Source organism: Zonotrichia albicollis, chromosome 9 (assembly GCF_047830755.1).
Source record: "Zonotrichia albicollis isolate bZonAlb1 chromosome 9, bZonAlb1.hap1, whole genome shotgun sequence".
NCBI lineage: Eukaryota > Metazoa > Chordata > Aves > Passeriformes > Passerellidae > Zonotrichia > Zonotrichia albicollis.
Window position 1 is genome coordinate 21,711,090 of NC_133827.1, and position 26,015 is coordinate 21,737,104.

The 26,015-nt window shown below is 49.5% G+C and overlaps 2 protein-coding genes across 2 annotated transcripts; both read left to right on the top strand.

Moving 5' to 3' along the window:
• Positions 1-144: 144 nt before the first annotated feature.
• On the top strand, positions 145-10,554 carry TBCCD1 (TBCC domain containing 1). Its single transcript, XM_014268868.3, has 7 exons — positions 145-516; positions 604-753; positions 2,385-2,751; positions 4,289-4,475; positions 5,803-6,300; positions 9,318-9,493; positions 10,066-10,554. The coding sequence occupies exons 1-6, from the start codon at positions 181-183 to the stop codon at positions 9,445-9,447; spliced, it is 1,668 nt and encodes a 555-aa protein (XP_014124343.2). The 5' UTR covers positions 145-180; the 3' UTR covers positions 9,448-9,493; positions 10,066-10,554.
• A 1,166-nt stretch (positions 10,555-11,720) lies between these two features.
• Positions 11,721-18,189, top strand: CRYGS (crystallin gamma S). The gene is made up of 3 exons (XM_005489548.4): positions 11,721-12,329; positions 16,925-17,167; positions 17,874-18,189. Exons 1-3 carry the CDS (start codon positions 12,309-12,311, stop codon positions 18,144-18,146), a joined length of 537 nt encoding a protein of 178 aa, XP_005489605.1. The 5' UTR covers positions 11,721-12,308; the 3' UTR covers positions 18,147-18,189.
• Positions 18,190-26,015: the final 7,826 nt, after the last annotated feature.

The following is a 26,015-nucleotide window of genomic DNA, read 5'->3' on the forward strand; positions in this document are numbered from 1 at the left end:
CGCCGGCCACGCCTCGCCACCCCTCCGGGGTGACTTCCTTCCGAACAGCCAATCAGCGAGCGCACCGCTTTTTCCCGCCCTCGCTGTGGCAGTCTCAGCCAATGGGCGGCGGCTCCCGGCGGGCGGGAACGGCCGTCTCTATGGTGCCCGCGGCGGAAGCCGGAAGTGGCGGCGGTGGCGATGGCTGCGGGGTCGGTGCGGTTGTGGGTGCGTACGGAGCCGTTCCTGGTGGGAGCGCTCCCGGCCCCGCCGCCCGCCCGCCTCGCCCCGCACTACCTGCGCAAGGCGGCCGCCTACGCCCGCGCTCGGGCGGACCAGGGCTGCTTCCCGCGGCTGAGCTGGCCCAGCTGGCGGCACCTTGCCTGCGGGAAGCTGCTGCTGAGCCCCGACATCGCCTGGCTCTACTTCGAGCTCTACCGCGGCCTCCGCGGGCCCTCCCCGACGCTCCGCCTGCGCTGGGCCGAGACTGAGGCGGCCTGCAGCAGCGCCGAGGAGCTGGAGTCGGAGCGGAGCAAGGCAAGAGCCCGGCCTAAGGCAGGGGGAGCCCCGACCCCGCCGAAAGGGGAGCCCGGCCCAGGCTGACACTTCTCTGTCTCTCCCCAGCTCTCCGTGGACACGCTGCAGTTCCTGCTGTTCCTGTACGTGCAGCAGTTCCACAACGTGTCCCTGCGGCGCTCTCTGCTCGGGGACGAGTGGCCCAGCCCCAGGACCAAGTCTCCCTGCCTGTCAGAGAAATCGGGCACCGGGAATAAGGTACTCGTGCCTCCGGGATTGTCCGTGTGGAGGAGGAGCCTCTTCACTCTGAGGGGGCTTGGGAAAGGAGCTGGTTTGTTCCCCGGAGGGTTTCACCTGTGAGCAAAGCTCCAGCTGCAGAACTCCTGTTCCATAGTAAACGAAGTGATCTCTACAGTTTATAAAAAGATTCTTTAAATTTTTCCATGAGACTTTCCTGGAGTCCAAACCCAACTGACTATTCCCTGAGAGTCTTGGCAAGTCTCCTTTTGAGAAGCAGCAGTCTTTTTGTAAGTCAAGCAGGGAGCTCTCCTCATGCTCATAGTGCCTTTCCCATGATCCAGTGTGAAATTTTGCATTCCAGGGCATCACATGTTGTTTCTGAGAGGGGAGTTGGTTGTTCAGCTGAAGATCAACCACATGGAAATGCTGTTTCCTTTTACAACACTGCCAGGTGTTTAGGAAGGAGTGAGTTGGATGTGTTCTGTGGGCAGCTCTGTGTGGAAGAATGCATTACAATTTGCTACCCTGCATAAGGCCAACGCCAGCCTCTGGAATTCTGGCACAGATGTGCTGCTGTGAGCGGGATGAGCTGATGAAATGTAGCTTGGGGCAAGTTGGAGTGATTAAAAATAGGAGCTGGATAACTTTATCCTGAACTGTTGAACAAAAGTGGTAAGGACAAGGTGTAATCACAGCCCTGTGTTCCTGCAGCAAAACTCAGCTTTATGAATCTCTGCCAGAATTGCAGTCTCCTGCTTTTTTTGGGCTGGAGCCCTCTAGAATTTGAAATAAGATTCTTTCAGAGGGTTTGGTTTATTGGAGAAATGACCCTCTGCTTTTTATCCTGGCACTCAGTCCTGGCTGCAGGGATTTTCCAGTGGAGCAGCACCAGGACCTTGAGTGTCAATTATTGATTTGTGTCCTCCCTTTGAAGGCCAGCAGCAGTGGCCAGGGTTTGTGTGGGGCTGTAGAAGAGCCTGGTGCTGCTCTCTAGAATGAAATACTTGGTACTTGAGTTGGAATTAAATGCTTTATTTTGAGTTTTCAGGGAGGAGATGTCTTTCCAGCTTTGTGAGAGCAGAGCAGAAAGATTGAGCACTGTGCCTGACTGGGTTTCCCTCTTCTAGAAGGATTCTAAGCAAGGATTTGTATACATAATGTCCATGGAGCTTCTCAGCTTGGAGAACTCACCCTTTATGTGTTTTCCTGCCCCTCCAGAACTGGAATGAAATACTTGATACTTGAGTTGGATTGAAATGCTTTATTTTGAGTTTTCAGGGAGGAGATGTCTTTCCAGCTTTGTGAGAGCAGAGCAGAAAGAATGAGCACTGTGCCTGACTGGCTTCCCTTGTTTCAGAAGGATTCTAAGCAAGGATTTGTATACGTGATGTTCATGGGGCTTCTCAGCTTGCAGAATTCACCCCTCATGTGTCTTCCTGCCCCTCCAGAACGAATACTTGGTACTTGAGTTGGTATTTTGAGTTTTTGGGGTGTCTTTCCAGCCTTGTGAGAGCAGAGCAGCAGGAATGAGCATTGTGCCTGACTGGGTTTCCTTCTTCTAGAAGGATTCTAAGCAAGAATTTGTATATATGATGTCCATGGAGCTTCTTGGAGAACTCACCCCCTTGTGTGTTTTCCTGCCTCTCCAGAGCTGGGACGACCAGGAGCACCTTGCCTTTGTTCAGAGCCACCTCTTGGATATCTTGGAGCTGCTGCTGGAGCCAGAGCAGCTCTCAGCCTCCTCCCATTCCAGCTGCAGCAGCCTGGTGTCCTTGGAAGCCGTGTGTGCCCTCAGCTTCCTGCTGGAGGGCACCGTCAGCAATTCGGGCACCGTCCGTCCCCTGCACAAGCTGGCACTCAGGCAGCCCTGCCATGGCCTCAATGGGTACTCCAAAGGTTCCAGAACCTTCTCCCTGCCCAAGCTGGAGAGCTGGCTGCGCTCCTCCCTCACTGCCAATCCCCTGGGAATAACTGTCTGCGTCAATGCTGGCAAGAATCTCGTACGGGCACAGCAAGGTGGGCAAAACTGCTGGGGAGGTGTTGTTAGATAGACAGAAATATGGGGGGAAATGGGGCAGTGGGGGGACATTGGGATGTGGGGAGACACTGGGATGTGGGGGGGAATGGAAATATGGGAGCAAAATAGAAATATATAGAAATATATATTTCTATATACAGAAATACGGTAAGTGCGAGTATGGAAAAACAAAAGCAGAAGTGCACAGAAATGTAGAAATAAATATATAAAAATAAATATAGTAAATATATAAATAGAATATAATAAATATTATAAAGATATAAATATAATAAAAATATAGAAATAAATAGAATTACAAAAGTGGGGGGGAAATGGGGGTGTGGGGAGACAGTGGGATGTGGGAGAGAATGGAAATATGGGAGCAAAATAGAAATAGATAGAAATATACAGAAATTCAGCAAGTATGAGTATGGAAAAACAAAAGCAGAAGTGCGCAGAAATGTAGAAATAAATATATAAAAAATAAATATATAAAAATGTACAAATATAATGAATATACAAATACATACGATAAGGATAGAAACATTAAAATATATATAGAAATAAATAGAGTTACAAAAGTGTGGGGGGGACATTGGGATGTGGAGGGGAATGGAAAAATGTGAGCAAAATAGAAATTCTGTATAGAAATATACAGAAATATGGTAAGTACGAGTATGGAAAAACAAAACCAGAAGTGCACAGAAATGTAGAAAAAATAGAAATAAAGATATATGAAATATAAAAATAAATATAATAAGTAAATAAATAAATATAGTAAATATATTACTATAATATAAAAATATGATAAATATATAAATATAATAAATAAAAATAAATATATAGAGAAATAAATAGAATTACAAAAGTGTAGAGAAACCGAGAAATAGAGAGAATTAGAAATACAGAAATCAATTTAGAAATACAGAAAAATAAATCTAAATAAATAGTATAAATAAAATTTAAAGGAAAAAAAAACAGAAATGAGAACTCAGCTCTTGTTGCTGAGCAGGGATCTGGGAGTGGGGTGGGACCTGGTCTAGGTTTCCTTGTCTCCAATCCAGCCACTCTCCTTCAGGGATATGGCAGTGGAGCCAAGACACTTTCCCCTTTAGGATAAGGAATTTAACTCAATGTTTTGTTTCCCTGATTGCAGGGTCCCAGGAGGGGCAGAGAGGATAGGAAAGGGCTTAAGGATTGTGTCCTTGAGGGAGCATTTCCCTTTTTAAACCACACAATTCCTGCTTAAAACCCACCCTCAGAATCTTCCTGCTGAGCTGAATCTTGTGTTCAACAACAGGCTTGTGGAACTGGAGATTCTGGAACTTGTGGGAGGCTTTGAGTTCTCCTAAGTAATCTTGAAATGGTTTTGATCCTTCAGTGTCTCTCAGCTTCTGAAATTTCTGGTGCCTTGTGCTGCTGACCTGCCCAGGAGGCATCAGGGATGCTGTGGGATGTACCATCCTTGACCTTTGGGGCTGATTATTTTCCTGAGGGATTGCTGCACCCAGAACTTCTGTGGGCTTTGTTTTGCAGGGGGAGGATCAACCAGGAAAGCCAAGATTGCCTGTAGTGCCCGGGTGGTGCCAGAGGTGTCCCCCCTGGTGATGATGAGCCACATGTACAAGCAGACCGTGGCCAAGAGCTCGGACACCCTGGTGGGGGCTCACGTCAGCATCTGTCGCTGCCACGATTCCTTCATTTACCTCCTGTCCCCTCTGAGGTGAGTTGGGCTTCTCCTGGACACAGCTGGACTCCTGGCTGACCATGAGTGTGTCCTGGGGGCCAGGAGGCCCGTGGGATACTGGGGGATGTTAGGAAGAGCATTCCCAGTAGGTCAGGGAGGGATGCTGCCCCTCTGCTCAGCCCTGTGAGGCACAGCTGGGGTTCCTCAGGAGGGGCAAGGAGCTCCTGAGAGGGTCCAGTGGATGATACAGAGATGATGAAGGGAGTGGAGCATCTCCCTGATAAAGGAAGGCTGAGGGAGCTGGGCCTGGTTAGTCTGGAGAAAATGGATCCCATCAATCCATACAGAGACCTCCAGGTGGTGCCAGGCTTTGCTCAGCGCTGACAGTGACAGGATAGGGAGCAATGGCCATAAACTAAAACACAACAGAACTTCCTTCTATTGCAGCTGCCCAGGGAAGAGGTGGAATCTCCCTCTCTGGAGACATTCCAAACCCACCTGGACACGTTCCTGTGTCACCTGCTGCAGGTGACCCTGTGGTGGTGTTTGCAGGGATCCCAGGATGAGGGAAGAGATGAGAATCTTGACTCCATGTTTCAGAAGGCTAATGTATTATTTTATGATATTTATTATATTAAAAGAAAATTATATATTAAAACTACACTAAAAGAATGGAGAGAAAAGAATTTCATCAGAAGGCTTGCAAGGAACAGAAGGGAATGATAATAAATCTTGTGATTGACCAGAGAGTCCGAGACAGCTGGACTGTGGCCATTAATTAAAAGCAACCACATGGACCAATCAAAGATCCACCTGTTGGATTCCATAGCAGCAGATAATTATTGTTTTTCTTTTCCTCTGCAGCTTCTCAGGAGAAAAAAATCCTGTGTCACAGACATGTGTTATGAAAAATCCTTTCCTTAGGACTTTTTCTCCTGAGAAGCTGAGGCCTCAGGAACAACATGTAAACGATGATTTTCTGCTGCTGTGGAATGCAACAGGTGCATCTGTGATTGGTATCATGTGGTTGTTTCTAATTAATGGCCAGTCACAGTCAGCTGGCTTGGACTGTCTGGTCAGTCACATGATTCTGTTATTACTCCATTCTTTTGCTTTCCTTTCAAGCCTTCTGATGAAATCCTTTCTTCTATTCTTTTAATATAGTTTTAATAGTATATATTTAATAAAATAATAAATCAGATATCTGAAACATGGAGTCAGATCCTCATCTCTTCCCTCATCCTGCAGACACCACCACAATCCTGGCAAAAGGATTTTTCATAAATATATCTGTGACAGTGACCCTGCCTTGGGCTGGATGGAGGTTCCTCCCACCCCTGATGGTTCTGTACTTCCTTGGCAGGTCTGTGACCATCGAGAAGTGCCGGAACAGCACCTTTGTCCTGGGCCCTGTGGAGGTATCAGTGCACGTCCAGAGCTGTGACAACGTCAAGGTCATCGCGGTTTGCTATCGCTTGTCCCTTTCGTCCACCAAGGGCTGCACTTTCCACACCCTCACACCCACGCAGCCCCTCATCCTCTCTGGGAATCAGGAAGTCAGCTTTGCCCCTTTCCACACCCATTATCCCATGCTGGAAGACCACATGGCTCAGGTGGGCTTGGCCACTCTGCCAAACTACTGGGACAGCCCCATGCTGGTGTGCAGGGACAGCGGTGACACCAGCGTCTTCCGGCTCCTGCCGCCCTCAGACTTCTACACCTTTGTGATTCCCTTTGTGATGGAAGGAGACACCACAGAGACCCCAGGGGGGCTTCCCCAGGAGTACCAGAAGGTGCTGAAGAAGCGGAAGCAGATGGTGAAGGTGTGGCAGCGCATGGTGAAGGAGGCAGGGCTGAGCAGGTGAGTGTTCCTCTCAGCCACATGGACAGAGGGTTGTTTGATGGGGATTTCCACAGAAATCCTTGAAGGATGGCCTGGGTTGTGTGAGCCATGTCTTGCAGGCCAGTCCTAGAGCATTAGTAATTAGCAATCGTGGGATTCTGCTTGGTGATGGGGGAAGGTAAATGCTCACAGGCATAGCTCAGGGTTGGAGAATCCCAAAATGCCTTGGGTTGAAAGGTGCCTTAAAGCTGATCCTGTTCCCTGCAGTGGAACACCTTCCACTATCCCAGGTTGCTCCAAGCCCTGTCCAGCCTGGCCTTCAACAGTTCAGGGATGGAGCAGCCACAGCTTCTCTGGGCACCCTGTGCCAGGGCCTCCCCACCCTCTCAGGGAAGAATTCCTTCCCAATATCCCATCTATCCCTGCCCTCTGGCAGTGGGAAGCCATTCCCCTATGTCGGGTCACTCCAGTCCCTTGTCCAAAGCCCCTCTCCAGCTCTCCTGGAGCCCGTTTAGGCACTGGATGGTGCTGTGATGTCTCCCTGGGGCCTTATCTTCTCCAGGTGAACACTCCCAGCTCTCCCAGCCTTGCTCCAGCCCCTGGAGCACCTCCGTGGCCTCCTCTGGATTCCAGCAGCAGCACATCCTTGTTGTGCTGGGTATCCCAGAGCTGAAGGCATCTCTGCAGGTAGGGCCTCACCAAGTGGAGTGAAGGGGGACAGTCCTCTTCCTCACCCACACTGCTCCTGAGGAGGTGCTTTCTCATGGCTGCATTTTCCCAGCTTGTGAGACTCCAGGAAAAGCACTCCCAGATGCTGCTGAGGTGAGGGATCCACCCTGGCAGTGGATTGGGCCAGGGCTGGGTGTGCACCCTGTGATGCCTGGGGTCCCTCTTAGCCCAGCCTTCCCCTTGGATTGAAGCTGTAAATGGCTGTCCCAGCCCTTGCTGAGGGAATGTGCTCCTGGATCATTGTAGCAGATCACCTTTGGGCAGTAACTTTGAAATTCCTCTGCCCAGCTTCCTTGGCAAGCACAGAATGGGGATAAAACCCCATTTCAAATATCTGTTGTTCTTCCCAGGCTTCTGCTGCTTCCCTGCACAGTTTTGGGAAGGAGTTTGGCCTGTCAGAACCTTCCTGTGAAAGAAATGTGAGGAAATGTGCTTAGATTTGCCATCATCTGCTGCAGTCACAGGAAGCAAGAGCTTGCTGCTTATTCCATAAAAGGGGGGAAACTCTGGCAAGTTTAGAAGCTTGCTGAAAAGAAAGTGGGCAGCTGACAGTGGAAAATGTCTGTTGTCTCCTGCAGGCAGGGAAACAAGAAGGGAGACAAGTAGGAGGCTTAGAGCAAACAGGATATCAGGCTTGTAGAAAGAAAAAAGCTGCTGTGCTGGAGCGGGGAGGTGAAAGAGAGTGTTAGAAATAAGAAGACATCTTTCAAGAAGTTGAAGTTGTCTGATTGAGGAAAGTGGGGCAAAAAAAGAATGTAAATCCTGCCAGGCTGAAAGTAAAACCCCAGTAAGACAGGACCAAGAAGACAGCTTGAGGAACAACTTGCAAAAGCATAAAATCCTGTTTATTCATTTTCCTGAGCGTATCAGACAGAAAGTCTTTCAGGGTCAGTAGCAGATCAAGGTAGAGAAAAAGCTCTTGGAGAAGATAAATCCACAAGGGAAGAAAGAAGTGGCTGCCTTTGTGTTCACTGGGGAGGAATTTGGGTTAGTTTGTGTTCCAAAACCCTGCTTTGTGGGGAATGGCTCAAATGGAAGAGAACACACACACAGCAGCCTTAACTTGAAAAAAGGGTGTGGATACATGGAGCCTGTCTGAGGGTGAGTGGGACAAAACTGAATAGAATGGCCTGAATTGGAAGGGACCTTAAAAAGGGAAGGGAAGGGACCAAGCAGATTCCCCTCCTGCCATGGGCAGGGACACCTTCCACTGTCCCAGGTTGCTCCCAGCCCTGTCCAGCCTGACCTTGAGCACTTCCAGGGATCCAGGGGCAGCCACAGCTTCTCTGGGCAATCTACCACCCTCACAGGGAGCAATTCCTTCCCAGTATCCCATCTGACCCTGCTCTCTGGCAGTGAGAAGCCATTCCCCCTTGTGCTGTCACTTCAGGCTCTTGCAAAGAGTCTCTCTCCTTGTTTCTTGTAGCTCCTTCAGGCACTGGAAGGCCACAGTGGAGTTTCTCTTCTCCAGGCTGAACAATTCCGAATCTCCCAGCTTTTCCTTAGAGGAGGGATGCTCTATCCCTCTGATCACCCTTGTGGTCTCCTCTGGAGCTGATTTCCTGCTTTTCCCAGTACAGAATGGGGTCAGCACATCAAATTGGGAATGGGTTCAAAGCAAACCTACATAAAACCTCCAGAATACTGAAAAGTGTTCATTTTCATTGCTGTTCAGAAATGAATTGTGTCAACTGCTTGAAAAAGTCCATCAGGAGCTACTCAACAGCTGTGCCACATTTGGCTTGAGAAATTCCAGTGAGCTGATCCCAGAGGGCTGGGATGCTGTTCTGGAGATGCTTTTGGGCATCTGACCAGTGCCAGTTAGCCTGAGCTGAGTGGCCCACCCTGTTAGGCTTGCCAAAAACACCCCAAACAGAAAATGATGTGAGATTTGTTTATAGGTGCATTTTTTTTCCTGATCTCCTTCCTCTCTGGTGTTGTCAGAACAGAATTTTGTGTCCTTAGTGCTTAACCACTGGTTGTTAATTTTAGTCTTCCTTTTCAGACAGTTTTTCTGCTGTGCCCTGAGGAGAAAGTGGAGGCAGCCCTGGAACAGGGTGATTGTGGTGGTGGGATGGAGAATTTTGTATGAATTTTCTCCAACTCCACCGGGTTCTGCCTTTGGGATTTATTATCATCACATTCACTTGGTAAAAACCTTTTCTGGATGTCTCTGCAAGGTTCAGGAACCTGGCTCTTCCTCATCCATCTGGAGACTTGTTTGGATAGTGAAGGCATGGTAGAAGCATAATACTGTGAATAAATGTGAATTTTTCCATATTTCCCTGCTGCTGTGTCTGTTTCAGGGATCAGACGAAGCGGTTACAGGCTGTGGTAGAAGACAAATTCTATGAGTGGCTGGTTCAGACGGGGAACAGGCAGCAGCTGGACAGCCTGGTCCCTCCTGCCCTGGGCTCCAAGCAGGCAGCAGGATAACATTCCTGGCCAGGATAACATTCCTGGGCAGCAGGAGGAAAGGGAGGTGAGTAAAAGGCTTCCTTTTCTTTGTTCATCTCTTCCCCCAAGAACTGTCCCATGTTGGTGTACACAGCCAAGGCAGAGGTAGGAGAAGGGAGTGTTCTCACAAGAGCCTGGCATTTGGGTTTAGTTCTTACTTTCCTATCAAAGCCCATTTTTAGCTGAAATCTCTGTCCTCAGCATGGCCTTGCTGCCAAGTTTGATTTGTTGGAGGCATCTCTAAGGCAGATGGGCAAATTGCACATAATGTGATACAAAACTGATTGGAATAGCTGCTCTTTCAAAGAAACTGTATATTGATGTCCACCCCTCTCACTTTTTGCTAAAGAGAGCTGAGTGAGACTTTGGGTCATTCTTACAATAAGACTTTGGATAATTCTTACAATAAGACTTTAGATAATTCTCATTCTTCCCAAGCAGAAGTGGTTTAGGAGCTGGAGACCTGCCTTTATTGTGCTCTTCTGCCATGGCATGTTTCAAACTGTTAGAAAATTGTTTTATTTTTGATTTAGCCTTTGAATTCCTTTTTCTTTGCTGGTGTTAGAAGTAAAATTGTCTCCTTTTATTTTGTTCCAGAGCTCTGGGAGCAGCCAGTGATCCACTCAGCCTAGTTCTCATTAAGACTTTGTGCCATCCCAGCTGCACCCACTGGATCTGCCAGCCAGCCCTGGTGTGGATGGGACTGCCTGGCTGCTGTAGGATTCCTGAGCATTGCTGCTTTCCCAGGAATGTGCTGTAGCCATCCTGTAGGTGACTGAGAGGTGCCTGGCACTGGGGGAAGATGAAGTGTGCCTTGTTGCAGAGCTGTCACAGCAGTCCATGATGTCCAACACACCAGCTTTCCTGGGACAAAGCTGGATGCAGGCCCTGGGGCATCACCTGCATCCTCATGGTACAAACCAGTGGTGCTGTTTTAATAAATGTGAAAATGGAATGTTTAAATTTTTTATGAGTGAAATCAAACAGGTTCTTTTTTAATATGAAGATGGCACTTTTGGAAGATAAATTTTTGTATATGGTTGCATCGTTTTGACAAATGTCAATAAACCAGATTTGTTGGATAAACCTGGCACATGTCCTGGGGAAGGGGTTTTACCTGTACTGTTGGTCTTAGGGGGACACAGCATCTTTTATCTTAATGAAATGTGAACCTGTCAGACAGAGAAACTGCTAATTTATGGGGAAAGTGGGGCAAAAAAAGAATGTAAGTCCTGCCAGGCTGAAAGCAAAACTCCTGTAAACTTCAGCCATGCAGCTGAAGGCTGCCCTGGCACAAAGTTTTGAAACCAGCCCTATTCCTCTCCCTCATAATTTTCATAAAGATTATCAGCTTGAATAAGCACCATTCTCATGTGCTGGCGGGATGTGTTTTGGGGAGATGTGCTCATAGCTGAGCACTTAAATAAGCTTGGAAAATAGGCAAAGGCATTGCATGGATGAGTGGAGGCAGCAGCTGGTGGTGCCTTGGGAAGAGCTCTCCAAGCTGAGAGTGAGGGGAAGGCACAGTGCTCTCGAGTGCACAGCCTCAGAGTTCCTCTGAAGGCCTCCTGGGCAGGCAGGTGAGGTGAGTTTATTATATTTATTCTATTTATTTAAGATGATTTATTATATTTAACCAAAATCTAAAGGAGGGATGTGTGAAGTGACCACAGCTTTGAGCTGTGAACCTGCTGATAGAACCCACCTTGTGCTTGAACTGTGATCTTCAGGAGTTAAAAACTAAATCAGTCCAAGTGGCCTCAGTGAGAGCAACAGGTCTGGGTGATTCAAGGCTCCTAAAATGGGAAGAGGAGCAGCTGCTGATTGTGTGTGCCCCAGGCTCTCCCATCTGCCTGCATTTACAGAGCTGCTGTTGCGAGAGTGCTTGTCCTGACAGATTTGAAAGAGGGGCTGCGTGTTTCGGGCGCTGCTGTGCCAAATTCGTGTCCCTTTGTCTCGCTAAGCCTTTGGGCTGGGGCACTGAATAGCTGCAGAGGTGGTTTTTCATAATGCACTGCCGGGGGGGTGGCTGTGGAAGCTAGTGATCCTCGGCCTGCCCGCTCCCAGGGCCGGAGTGTGGCCGAAGGGAAAACTCCTCTGCTCCAACCTCAGGTGCTGGGCTGAGAGTTGGGATTCAATTTGTGACACTTGAAGAGACAACAGAAATCTGGGTGTCGTTTGATGTGTGAAATCACTCACTTTGTGGGGAGTGGGGAGGTGGCCACATATCCTTCTTTCCCTCTATGTCAGGTGTTTGGAGCAGTGTGGCTTCAGCTGAGGCTGTCCCAGGAAAATCTTCAGCCTCTTTGCTGCACAGATGTCTCCATTGAGAGCTTTCAATGCACAGCTGGTCTTTGCAATCCTCTGGTGTCTGCTCTGAGCACTTGTTTGTCGTTCCTTAACTGCATCCTTCACTGCACCAGAACATTTCCTGATGAATACCATGTGGCCTCCTTACAAATGGGGTGGGTCTCCAAGAGCCAACGAGGATTCCTTCTTGTTTAACAAGCTTGGAAGGGAGGGAGCAGCCAAATGACCACTTGTCCTTGGCAGGGGGCTGCGTGTTTTGAGTGCATTTGGCAGAGTTTTGGTGTTCTGACTCAGCAAATGGTAACAAAGGGAGGATGGCGAAGCCTTCCTTTATTCCATAATCCTGTTTGCTTTTCTGGAAATCGGCTATAGCCTCAGAATCACTGACTCAATTTTTGGATCCTATTCTCATGACAAAGCGGCTGTCTGGTTTAAAACAAGCCCGTTATAAAAAGGGCACCTCGGATCCTGGCTGTTTGTAACAGCTGCTGACGTTCCTCCAGCACAGGGGAGCTTGGCTGGAACAGAAAATGTCCAGAGCTGGAACCAAGGTAGGTTTGTTTGCAGTGTATATTCATGATTTTGGCTAAAAGTGCAGAATTTTGCAGGGATGAATTGTGGAGAAACTTTGTTTTTTTTTTGTTCTGCTGACAGCTTTCCCCTCTGTCAGTGTGTGGGCAGGGGGAAATGCTTGAAATCCCTCCTCACGTGGAGGGAAACTGGAGCTGAGCCCTCCCAAGTATTTTCCCAGATTTTGGCTGGTTCCTCTAGGTGTGGCTCTGCCAGAGGATGGAATCAAGTGCAGTGACTGGTGAGAGGCATTTTGAAATGGTCCTAAATCCGCAGGGTCTGATGCCTTGTGAATTGGGGGCGGAGGGGCTGTGCCAGCTGGGAATCACTGCACCTCCAGAGTGGGGGCTCATGGAAAGGTCCTTTGGAGAGAGCCTGACTGCCAGCACCAGCAGAGCTGCCACATCCCTTTTCCGTGGTGGGGCAGAGGGTGTGCTGGGACAGAAAGGCTCCATGGATGGCCATGGCACAGAAGGGAAGAGTGTTCCCTGAGGGATGATGCACACCGGCCTTGGGATTCGGTGCAATCGGCAGGGATGAACTGAAATCAGTGAAAGAGGTAGGTTGGGAAGCTCAGCTTCAGCTGGAGAGACATCTCAGGTGGGGATCCAGCACCTCAGGCTTGGGTTTAGCAGAGCTGAGCTGGCTGATCCCACAGAACTTGTACTGAGTCTGGGACTGGGCAGGGAGAAACAGCTGGGAAAGGAAAGGAGGCTGAGGATTTGGGCCAGTGTCCCCTATGGAATACCAAACACTAGGAAGCTGTGGGAAGAGCTTCATCTGAGTTCAGCTTTTGGGCTGGTTTCCTTTCAGCCTGTGGAGGCTGTGAGACCCAAGGGGCTTTGGAAGCACAGTGGATTTGGCACATCTGGCCCTGGCTTTTCCGTGTCCTTCGGCTCTGTGGCTCTCAGGCTGTTGGGCTGGGAAGCCGAGGAGGGTGTGCTGGCAGGTCCTGGATCCTGGGGTGCAAACTTTCTGTACCTAAACCTAAAAAAGGTACTGGGGAACTGCAACTGCTCCATCCTTGAGTCTCCTGTCAGCTTGGAGAGCCTTGAGCACATTCTGCCTTTCCCCTGCCGAAAGCCATGTCCCCTCACAGTGTGCCACAGGAAATTTATGGAATATGTACTGCTGGGGGGCAGCAAGATGGCCAGGGGGAGTTATCTCCTAGTTCTCCATGCTGTGCTCTTGTTTAGCACATTCCAGGGAGAGGAAAAGGGGAAAATAGGGAATTAAACACCATTGCTCATGACCCTGGTGAGTGATCTGCCCTGGAAAGGGTTCACTGCTGACAGAGGAGGCACTACTGGATATTTTTTATGACTTTCCTTCTAGCTAAGCTACTGTTGAAAAGAAATATGTGATAACTCAGGTGAGGTGACCAAAGTGAGAGTTTTACATTCCTGCAAACAAGATCTGCTCTGACAAATGTGGTATGTGCTTGGTAACCCCCAAAGGCAAGGTTTGGACATGGAGAGGTTAACAGGGGAGTGCTGGGAGCAGAGCTCCTGCAGGGTTTTGCTGAAGGAAAGTGATTTCCCTGCAAGTGAGAGGGGACAGAAACAAAGCTGCAAATCTGGAATTGGAATCTGTAATTTTCTATGGGTGAAAACTTCAGCCTGAATCCATGCAGGAAAGCTGGGAAGCAAAGGTCTGAAAGGAGCTGAGGGTGTGTCTGAAGGGCTATGCTGTAGAACGGGAGAGGAGGATCCCTTAAATTCTGAAATTAAACCAGGGAGCAGGACTTAGGCTGAACTTAGGAACAGCCATATCCTTAACGTGTGTATATATACAAGCCTTTGGATTTCTTTGGCTTTGTGCTTTTATAAATACAGGGAAAATTCCCCCCTGGAAACATCAGGCTCCAGTTTGGTTGTGTTAGACTGGGTGGGGAAGGAGCATCACTGAATCCCACAATAATTTGAGTTGGAAAGGACTTTAAAGCCCATCCAGTTCCACCCCCTTCCATGGGCAGAGACACCTTCCACTATCTCAGGTTGCTGCAAGTTCCATCCAAGCTGGCCTTGAACTCATCCAGGTTCCCTCTGTCCAGAAAGCAGATCCACATTGAGTTCATCATCATCAACCATGTTGGGCAGGAGTGGGACAGGATCAGAGATTGGGGACAGATGTTGGAGAGAGGGATCAGCCATCCCAGCAGAGGATAATGCTGAACTGGGAGTAAATGAATCCCTGCAGAGGGTTTTCCAGGGCTGCTGTGGCTTCCTTGAACACTGGCTTCAAGAAGAGTGTGACTGGTGATGCATGACTGCAAAACCCAGAGAGCAGAGCTTTCAGTGTTGCCTTTTGGTCAGGCTGGCAGATTTTTTGGGTGATACCTTTAGGGATAATGATCTAGAAGCAGGATGTGGAAAAGGCAGTGGGTTGTGGCCAGGAAGACCTGGCCAGTGTGGTTAACTGCCCAAGAGTGGGAAAACAGGAGCTGGGCATTTCAGTGCTCTCCTTTCACAGCCCTCATTCAGTACTGGAAAGGTCAGAGTGATCCCCAGCTCTCCACTGAAGGTGGGAAGAACTTGCTCAGGATGTTAGGGGACAGGTTGTTTTGTGTGCACCAACTGCTTTGTGATGGCAAATCCTTGAAATTAAGAGGAAAATAGCGTTATCCTATTAAATGTCCAGTAACAGGCCACAAAATGAAGAGCTTGAATCCTCTGGCATGACCAGTCTGACTCCCCAGATCCCTTGGTCAGGCTGGTGGGGCACGCTGACCAATCAGCTCCAGGAAAACCCCAGCTAATTTAATTTTTAGCAGAAAACAAATGATTAAAAATAAAAAATGAGAGAGTTGTCCCGGATTTGTATTGAAACACTGACAATGAATGATTTTTGAAGAGCAGGGAGGTTACATCGATACCAGTAGTAGCCAAAGCACTGTAGGTGAAGTACTGCAGGTAGGGGGATGTTTTAGTAGTCAAACTGCAGGAAAAAAACATGGGAAAAATGGATTATGGACCACTGCATGTTGGGTGTGGCCAGAAAGATTCTCTCTAGACCATCTGGTGTTGTGAGCAAGCAAGGGATGTAGTCAAGATAGATGGGATGGTTTGGTAATCCTCTTGGAGAAAAGTTTGATGAGTAATTGTCACCTGGGAGGATCTAAAAATGGGGCTGGAGAAAGGACTGGTCGTGTCTAGGGCTTGGCAATATTTCCATGAAGGGATTTTTGAGGAAAACTGGGTTTCCTCTTCAGGGCTGGCTGGGTGGGTGATGCCTCGGGTGGCAGGAATGGGATTCCCTCATCAGCTCCCAAGAACATTTCAACCCAGGTTATGTTCAAGGATAAAGTGCTTTGGGGTCAGCAGCCTGGCTTAAAACAGCTCTTGGGAAAGAAATGTGGGGATGGATTGTGAATTTGTCAGAGGTTTGACTTGCAGCAACCAAAACAGAACGGGCCAACTGCAAATACAATCCTTGGATATCCTTGAAACTGCTCCCCACCACACACATGGAATGCTCCTTTAGTTTCTCCTGGCAAGGGCAAAGCTTGTGTGATGTCCAGCTTTGGGCAGTGAGTTTTGAGAAAGGAAGTTTTGGGTTGTTCAAGTGAGAACAAGGACGGGCTAGAAGACATGATTTGGGAGGAAAGAGACTTCTCCATCCCCTTCAGATCAGTTAAGATCTCACTGCAAACACTTGGTAAGAAAACATAAGGGAAATAATGGTATTGTTAAGGCTGGAAAAGTCCTCTAAAGGCATCAAGTCCAACTGCTAACCCAGTGCTGCCAGACCCACCCATGTCCCCAGAAACCTACTTTGTAAATTCCATTGACTTCTCACAGCTCTCCAGCCATAATTTAGTAACTCCCGATCTAGAGAGTGTGGGAGGGAATTGCTTTGATGGTGTTTTGATGAAAAAAGAACAGGGGCTTCTCTGCGGGAGTGTTGTGTTGGACTGGGACAGAACAAAGGTCTGAGAAGGGCAGAACACTGTTGGCAGCTGGAGGCATTGGGGCCAGACAGGTGAATTAGTCTGTCTGACTGCAGTTGGTCCCGTTCCAAGGCTGGCTTTGATGATTTCTGATATCTTGAGTATTGTATTTGTGGGGTGCCCAAATGAATGGAGGAATGATGAATCTGACACCATGTTCTCAGAATATTAATTTATTATTTTATGATGCTATATTATATTGAAGAATACTAAACTGAACTATACTAAAGAATGCAGAAAGGATACTTAATGCCAAAAAGATAATAATAAAAACTGGTGACTCTCTCCAGACTCAGAAGTCACTACACTGTTTGGCCCTGTTTAGCCAATGAGTGAAAACAGCTCACAGCAGAATCCAATGAAACAATCACCTGTGGGTTAACAATCTCCAAATACATTCCACATGAGCAAAACACAGGAGAATCAAATGAGATAAGAATTGCTTTCCTTTTCTCTGAGGCTTCTCAGCTTCCTGGGAGAAAAATCCTGGGCAAAGGGATTTTTCAGAGGATGTGAACGCCACACTTGAGGGCTCTGCTTTCAGATGTTTCCTGCTCTGATGTGGACGGAATATGGAGATGTTCTGGATGAGGAACCTCCCCTCTTTGCCCCCTCTGCTTGTTTCAGGTCACCTTCTATGAAGACAAGAACTTCCTGGGCCGTTACTACGAGTGCGACAGCGACTGCCCTGATTTCCACAGCTACCTGAGCCGCTGCAACTCCATCCGTGTGGATGGAGGCACCTGGGTGGCCTACGAGAGGCCCAACTATGCTGGGAACATGTACGTGCTGACCCACGGGGAGTACCCCGACTACCACCACTGGATGGGCCTCAACGACCGCCTGGGCTCCTGCAAGTACATCCAGATTGTAGGTGTCACCCCTAGCCAGGGGATGCTGCCATTTATCCCATCCTGGGAGGGTTTCATGGAGGGGAACGTGGTGTTCATCTTCCTGGGGAGCCACAGAGGGTGGGCTGCAGGGGTTTGGTCCCACAGTCCTGCTCTTGGAGTAGCAAGGTGTTCTGTGTGGGGAGAAGGTGAGCGTGTCCCAGTTGGATTGCAGTGGGGAAAGGCAGATCTGTTGTGGTGTTCACAGGGGTCCCAGAATGAGGGAAGAGATGAGGATCTGATTCCATGTTTCAGAAGGCTGATTTATTATTTTATGATATATATATATATTACATAAAAACTATACTAAAAGAATAGAAGAAAGGATTTCATCAGAAGGCTTGAAAGGAAAGGAAGGGAGTGATAATAAAATCTTGTTACTGACCAGAGAGTCTGATACAGCTGACTGTGATTGGCCATTAATTAGAAACAACCACATGAGACCAATCCCAGATGCACCTGTTGCATTCCACAGCAGCAGATAATCATTGTTTACATTTTTTCCTGAGGCCTTTCAACTTCTCAGGAGAAAAAGTCCCAAGGAAAGGATTTTTCATGAAAGTTGTCTGCAGCACCCACCCACGGCAGGGAGGCAGAACTGGATCATCTTTAAACCCCTTCCAACCCAAACCTTTCCATGACTCTATAATTTTCTCTTCCCCCACCCTTTTATTTTTTTTTTCTAGCCAAGTGGAGGCCGAGGCCACATCCAGGTGTTTGAGAAGGGAGATTTTGGCGGGCAGATGTTTGAAGCCACCGAAGACTGCCCCTCCATCATGGAGGAGTGGCACATGCGTGAGGTGCACGCCTGCAGGGTGCTGGAGGGCGTCTGGGTGTTCTACGAGCACCCCAACTACCGGGGCCGGCAGTACGTGCTGCCTAAGGGGGAGTACCGCAAGCCCGTGGAGTGGGGCGCGGCCAGCCCCGCCGTCCAGTCCTTCCGCAGCATCTCCGAGTGAGCCAGCCCCGTGCTGGGCTGCTACAGCCCCCAATAAAGCAACTGAGTCGCTCAGCTCCGCCTTGTCCTGCTTATTCTTGGGATTTGGGTGCGACGTGTCCTGCCTTGGGGAGCTGGGGTGGAGCAGAGCCTTCTCTGCCTCATTGTCACCTTCCTCATCCCCCGCCCTTCTGATCCCGGGGGAGCTGGGGTGGAGCCGAGCCTTCCCTGCCTCATTGTCATCCCCTTCCCCATCCCCTGCTGTAGGAGCCTCGGGGGGGTAACACGGTTGGGACGGATGGAAATGAGAGATCTCTGAAGCCAGGTCAGGAACTTGGGGTTTATTGCAAAGGGCCTGGGGGCAGGGCCCTGCTGGGATTTGGGGTTTATTGCAAAGGGCCTGGGGGCAGGGCCCTGCTGGGATTTGGGGTTCATTGCAAAGGGCCTGGGTGCAGGGCCCTGCTGGGATTTGGGGTTCATTGCAAAGGGCCTGGGTGCAGGGCCCTGCTGGGAGCTGCCAGGCACAGCTCAGAGCAGGCCTGAGAGGGGGAGAGAGGATGAGAGAGTAAGAGGGTAAGGGAGTAAAGGGGCTATGAGAGTAAAAGGCTAGAGGAGTAAAAAGGGTAAGAACGCAAAGTTCCCGTTACAATACAATAAATCTTCTTCTGTGCTGAATATTCTAATTCTCACTAACCAATCTAGTACAATATACAAATTCTATAGCATTTACATACAGCCGATAAGAATCACTACATTACCATACTGTGTTACATTTTAAACCCTAAAAACTCCTCTTTGGACCCTTTCTGCCAAGCTGTAGGGTCTGCTCTGACCCTGGACCTGTCTGCAAGCAGAGGCTGTTGTTCCATCAAAAGGGGATTCCCTTCAGCCAGCCACACCATTGTCTTCCAGTTGTTCAGTAACTGAGGTATCTCAAAGCTTGCTTTCATTTCAATCTCACTTATAGTTTCCATATTCTCAAAATCTTTTGCCAGGCAATTATATTTATAAGGCTTTCCTGTTTCATCTTCCCCAACACCCTGCCCCTCTGATCCTTTAGGAAAAAGCCATCCCCAAGCTGGAGTTTGTGATTCAACGTTTGGCCATCCCAGTGGAGCAGGGGCACCACACATCCCTGGGTTCCAGTTGTTGGTGGTGGCTGTGGGTGACTCGGTCTGTCATGTCCCTGTGGAGTCCCTGCCTGCTCTGCTGCTCCATGGTGGCTTGGGAGAAGGGATGGGGTTTTTGTCAGTGCCATGTGTCCTCCTGGACACCCTGAGCAGGCAGCTGCTGTCCTGGTACTGGATGGATTTGTCCTCCCAGGACTGGGTAAAAATTGAGATCCCAGATGGAGCAGGAAGGGGACAGCCATAATCTCCATGGGGAATGCTGGGGACACTAGCAGTCCAGTGTGTCAGGTAAGGATGTCCCCTGGACGTTAGAGCCAAGGGATTCAGCTGCTTAAACTGGGACTGGGCACCACATGGAGCTGAGAGCTGGATCCAGGAGAGCAGGCAGTGAGTGCCTCTGGGAGGTGGCTGCTGAAGGGCAGGGAGAGCTCCCCGGACACCTGAGATGTGCAAGGAGTAGAGGGGGCTCCCAGTTAGCCCAGTTTGCCACCAGGAACATCCCATTTTGCCCAGTGCTACCAGAGGGGAGGCAGGTCCCAGGCACAGCCTCCTGTGATGGCTGGGGACTCTTCCCCTGGGAACCCTGGGAGCTGCAGCCTGTTTGCACATGAAGCTGAGGGGCTTTGGGACCATGAGGCTGGAGGTGGAAGCAGAGCCCTCCCAGCCATGCTCTGCAGTCTCTTCCCCCTGATGTATGAGGCTATTACAGAGCAGGGAGCCAGGGGAAGGGATCCTCATCAAGCCACAGGGCTGCCACCTCTGGGAAAGCTGCTGCCGGTGGGGAATGGGAAGGAGCCACCAAGTCTAGCCCCCTGGGCTTCCCCCAGCACAAAGATGACCTGAAGAGTCACCTTCCCCTTCTTCCTCATCCTCCACCCTCCTTCCTCATTCTCTCCCTGGTGTCACCCCCACCCTTAGCACCATGCCCCACTCCAGCCTTTCTCTGCAAATGATGATGCATCTTCACCCACTTCCATCCCTCCTCACTCCTCTCCATCGTGGATCAGCAGAATGCAGATGATCCAACAACACAGTTGGATTTCACTGTATTTTTCTCCATAATATTTCTCCAGGATCAGCCCTCAGCTCCAGGTCCCCTTTTCCCCCTGGCTCCTGGCAAAGCTCTCTGAGGGCAGCAGCTTGAGCACAGCCTGGCTCCTGCTTTTTTTTTTTTTTGACAGTGAGACTGTTGCTGTCCCTGTTGTGATGAAAATTCTGTAGGTAGGAGCTCCACCCAGTGCATTTCTAGCCACCTCCCACCCTGATTCTGGGGTATGTCCCCCTGTCCCCCATCCCACATGCCCTGCACTGGATGGGTTTGGGATGCTCCACCTCTGTGGTTGCTGTATGCATCCACCCCAGAGCATTTCAAGAGTGAGACCTGGAGCTGGTTTGCCCTTAAGGTAACATTTTCCCACATCCTTCCCTTTCACTGCCAATCTCCCCACTTTTAAAACCCAATTATCCCAAGTCTTCCCTCCTTCTCCTTGTCCTCCAGGCTTGTTTGGGTGTTGTGGGTCCCCAGGATGAGATGAGAGACGAGAATTTGACTCCAAGTTCTCAGAAGGCTGATTTATTATTTTATGATATTATATGAAAAGAAATAATATATTAAAATTATACTAAAGAAAGAGAAAGGATACATCAGAAGGTTAGACAAGAATGAATAATAAAAACTTGTGACTGATCAGAGTCCTGGCACAACTGGACTGGGATTGGTCATTAAATTAAAACAATTCACATGCTGGGTAAACAATTCTCCAAATCACATTCCAGAGGAGCAAAATGTGGAGAAGCTGAGGCTTCTCACCTTGCCAGGAGAAGAAATCCTGGCAAAGGGATTTTTCATAAAATATCACAGTGACACAGGCTCTTGCCCTTGGGTGAACGTTGTGTCCTCAACATTTGCAACCGACACAAATAACAATAAACTGCTACTTGGGTGGTTTTTTTACCATTAGTTTTTATTTTATTGTGATTCCAGATGACTTTTTCCATTTTTCCCCTGCCACAGCAGAGCTGGGTGCCTGTGGAGATGAGCGGGGAGCGCAGCCGTGCTGATGCCGGGTTTTCCTTGACAGCTAATTTCCATTCCCCAGTATCAGGGGGTCTGCTCCAGTAATTGGCATGCAGATTGTGTCCGGTGGGCCTGTTAGACATGAGCAAAGGCTCTGCTGCTTGGAATAAGCCAACCCCGGGCTGATGGATGGGGTGTAAGGAGGTCATGGGGAGAGAGAATTTCCAGATGCCCGTGCACACACACCTACAAAATTTCCCATTCCATGCCCTCCCCCCCATCCCTACTTTCTTTATCCAGCAAACTCTAATCTATCATATTTCATTGAGACAAATCCTGCTCCATTTCTCTGTCTCTCCCTTTTTCCCTCTAAGGGAAATGTGATGGAACCTGCTCCTGGATTTAATGAGAAGATGGTGCGGCGTAGCAGGAATTAAAGCGGTGCCATGCTTCATTAGCAGCTGGGGATCACATGGAGCAGGCCCAGATGTTAATTACACTTTGGGAGTTAATTGGTATAAGGCATTCCTCTCCTCCATCATCCCTAATCCGGTGGATGTGTGAGGACTTCTGGAAGCAGAGACCTCCAGGCAGGTGTCTGTCTGTCTGTCCCCCCTCCTCAGCCTGCCTGGCACCGGCTGGTTTGGAAATTTTGAAGTCACCTTCATTTCCATCCCTTTGGTGCCCAAAGACCTGCTGTAATTTTTCCCTCTTTTCCTTCCTGTGCCACTCTCCTCCAAAATTTTTCTCCAGCTGCTGGGGAAAGCGGGTCTGGATAGGATGGGGTGATGGTGGGAGATAGCACTATGTTGAAGGAGGAAAGATCATCCCCCTCAGAGCTGGTCATCCCCAATGGATTCCAGGACATCCTGATCCTTTCTCCTGCTTCTTGACCTGTTCTTCCTGGCCCAACCCTTCCCTCCAGCTCTGGAGGCAGACATGGGAGCCACAACCTGCCCCCACAGCCCCTCTGCTGCTGAAATCTCCCCAGCCCTCTAAGGCAAATGGTCTCCTGTTTCTTCCCTTTCCCACCTTGGGTTCAGCCTGACAAAACACAAAAGCTGATGGGGGTGTTATTTTGCAAATTATATGCTTGGAAATGAAGAATGTTTCTGCAAGTAGAGACAGCCACAATACACAGAGTATCACCATACAATTTCAGAATGCTTCAATCCATACACAGTAACACGTTACCTCATCAGAAGGCTGCAAGCTCTGCCCTTCTTGTTCTTTAGCCCAGCCTTTTATCCCCTCCTGTTGATGCCCTGCCCCTGTGTGCCCTCTGTTCCCTTTGGTAGTTGGTCAGTGCCCCTGGGCACTCCATGGCTCACTGCTGTCAGTGCTGCTCACCTGCTGCTCACAGCTGTGCCCATTGAGGCTCAGCCCCATCCCAAACACCACAAACTGTGTGCCTACAGAATATTCCTCTGAGTGCTGCCAATTTGTTCCTTTCCTGAGCTGGCTGGTGGTAGCCCAGCATGGGGTATGGATGTCAGTGAGATGGAGCAGCACATCTCTGGGATCTGGCCTGGAATTTGCTGCACAGCCCCAGTGGGACACTCAATCTCAGCTCTGCTCCCCCCAAACTGCTCCCAGGCCCTGACAGTGGGGACACAGCCACTATAACAAGTCCAGGCTCCCATTTTCCCTCCTTTTCCCAAGGTCCTCAGGCCTTTGTGGGTCTTCCCTTGGTGTTGCTGATGCTCCTTGGTCTCAAGGTGTCAGCACCTTGATACATCTTTGTTCTTCCAGCAAAGATCATTCCTGGATGAGAGCCACTGTCTCTCCCTCCCATCCTCAAAAAGTGTGTGGATGTGGCACTTAGGGACAGAGATGTGGCAAAACAGAGCAGTTCAAGGCCACTTTGGTAGAAGTTATAGAAAAACTGCAAAATTTTCAAAACTGCAAAATTAATGGTTTTGGTGTTGGATGGAGAAAGGAGATGTTCAATCCTTTTGTTTATACTTTCTTGATTTTTGGTTTAGGGTTGGGCATGGCAGTGCTGGGGAAACAATTGGTGCTTTTTGGGGACTTTTCCAACTTAAGCAATTCTATAATTCTGAAATTTCACAGTTCCATCATTCTATGATTTCATGAGTCTATGGTCTATGATTCTATGCTTCCATGACTCTGTGACTCAAGGCAGCACTGCATTGTCACCTGGTTCCCTTGGAGCCCTGCCACTTCAGATCCTGCATTTCCCACCATCTGCTCACTGAACCACAAGTCCCTGAATCAGGGATTCAGCCTCCACCTCAACCCCTGTCTGGGCAGTCTGAAGATGACTGCAGCCCCCACTTTGCCTTTGGCAAAAACCCTTCCCAGGTGTTGTTTTTCCTCTGTTTTATGTGTGACCCAACCTGTTCATTCCCTCTTGGCCCTGGCTGAGCTGTGGTTTCAGGATGCTGCTTCCGTCCTGTGAGCCTGTGGGTGATGCTTTGTGAGGCTGACCTAGAATGGAGGCTGGACAGAGTTAAAGAATAAAGTAGGGATTTATTAAAAGGCCTCAATGGATCTTGGGCAGCACAAGAGCCCAGCTAGGGCTACACCCAAGATGAACCAAAATGGTCACAAAATGCCCCACCAGTCATGGAATCTCTCACTTTTTTAAGTTCTGCTCCATTTGCATATTGCAGTTAATTGTCCAATTCCAGCTTTAGCCCATGAAGTCCCATCCTGCTTATTTTTCTCTCTTTGAAGAGAAAAACTTCAAACCTTCAAACACAAACCATGTTGTTTGTGCTCTTGGGCTGAGATTTGGATCATTTGTCCTTGGTCCCCAGCTAGAGAAGGAATTGTTTTGTCTCTCTACTCTGTGCAAAGAGCTCGTCATCCCCTCATATGAAGCCCAGACCCACACATTAAGCAGTACAGAATCTGGAAAAGATAAAAGCTAAAACCTGAGACATCATGGGGAAAGTCTGGCCCAAATCTGGACGGGGAGAGATGGAGCTGATTTGTATCTGTCACACACAGATGTTCTGAAGACTCCGTCAGTGTCTGGCCACTGTCACACGTGTCCTGTCACCCAGAGGTGCCAGGCTGGCTGTGTCTGTGAGTGTGTGAATGGTGCCATGGGAGGGAGCTGCCTCTCCAGGATGTGAGCACGGCCTTGAGGGATGCTGGCACACCAGATGGGGCTCTGAAATCCCCTAGAATTGCAGAGGAAAAGGAGACGAGAGGGCACTTCCCAGGACGCCATCCTTCCCTTTGCCAGAGCCCAGCAGAGGGCAATAGAAGCAAATGGAAGAGACGAGACCTTGCGAGGGATGTGCGGCAGGAGCAGATTCCAAGGCAGAGCGGAGGGATGTGCAGGAGGGATGTGCCGGAGGATGTACAGGCTGAGGGATGTGCAAGAGCAGGGACCGTGCGCCCGGAGCGCTGTGCGGGGAGCAGGGCTGGGGGCAGCTGCTGAAGGAGCAAAACAGCAATTAAAGGTTATTTTGTTAGGAGTTGAAGCAAATCGATGCTTTCCTAACTCCTAAATTCAGTGTTTTGGGGTTGGATGGAGAAGGAAAGGGAAATATTTAACTCTTTTGTTTATACTTTCTGGATTTGATGTCAGTTTTTACTAAAAGCACTGCGTGGCTGAGCACCTCCAGTGGGCGATGCTGGGAGGGGAAGCTCTGAGAATTCCCAGCCCTGATTATATTCCACCTGGTAAATTGTGCGACTGAGCCCAGCTCAGTTTCTCTTGGAAACCAAATTCCACGCGTGCCTGGAGCCTTCTGTGGGATCTGCCTGAGCCCTGGCAGGAGGGATGTGCTGGGCTGGGGCTGGCAGTGCCCACGGGCTCCCTTCCTCACTGCAGAGGGTAAACCCCGGCAGGCTGTGGGCGTGAGGAAGCAGGGAAAAGTTAGGAACAGCATCCCCTTCCAGCTTCCTGCAGCAGCTGGACCAGCTGGGACAGAGCTTGGGCAGGAGCTCCTCTCCTGCTCTCTGTTCCTGCTCCCTGCACACTCCTGCCTGGCTAGGCAGATATTCCCAATTGGATTTCCTACATATCCAGGTCACCTCCCTATGGTTTTTAAGTTTTTTTTTTTGGTCCAAATTCTTTGGTGTCATGGATGTTTAACAAGGAAAATGTCCCATGGCAGGAGCATGATCCTACAGCTGCCCTCACAGCCCGGACAGGGGATCTGCAGAACCACAAGGGGAAGTCACACCTGACAGATTCCCGCTTGAGACCTCGTCTTTTTGAGGGGGAAAACAACAATTATTTCAAAGGGAAGGGTCAAATCTCTGTGGCTGGGAGCTGCAGATGGCCTGGATGTAGGATGCCTGGGAGGACCTGACACTCCAGGAGGCACCTCTGGGGGTTTTTTGGGGTGCTGCTGCTGCGGGGTGTGACCTTAGGAAAAAAACGATGTTTATTTGGAAGTCTGGTTTAAGCTTTTTTTGTTGGGCTGCTGCTGCTTGCAGAGAGGGCTCTGGTCTTAGAGGAGAAGAAGGAAGGGTCGTCCCCACCTTCCTCTGCAGAGCCCCCCACCCGCCTCATTAAGGCCGTCCTTGGCGAGACGAGCGCGGCGCGATCTGCCCATCTCAGCGTTATCTCCCGATCTGCCTCCTGCGCTGCCACGCTTCCAGATGCTCCTTATCTCCTCTCACCTTCCCGGAGAGCCAGCGTGCTGGGGGCAGGGCCGGCTGCCCAGACTCCCCACCTGTGATCTCCCCGGCTCTTATCAGGCTCCCTGAGTCCTGATCGAGCCCCTGGCTCAAAGTCAAACGGATTTTGTGGCGGGGC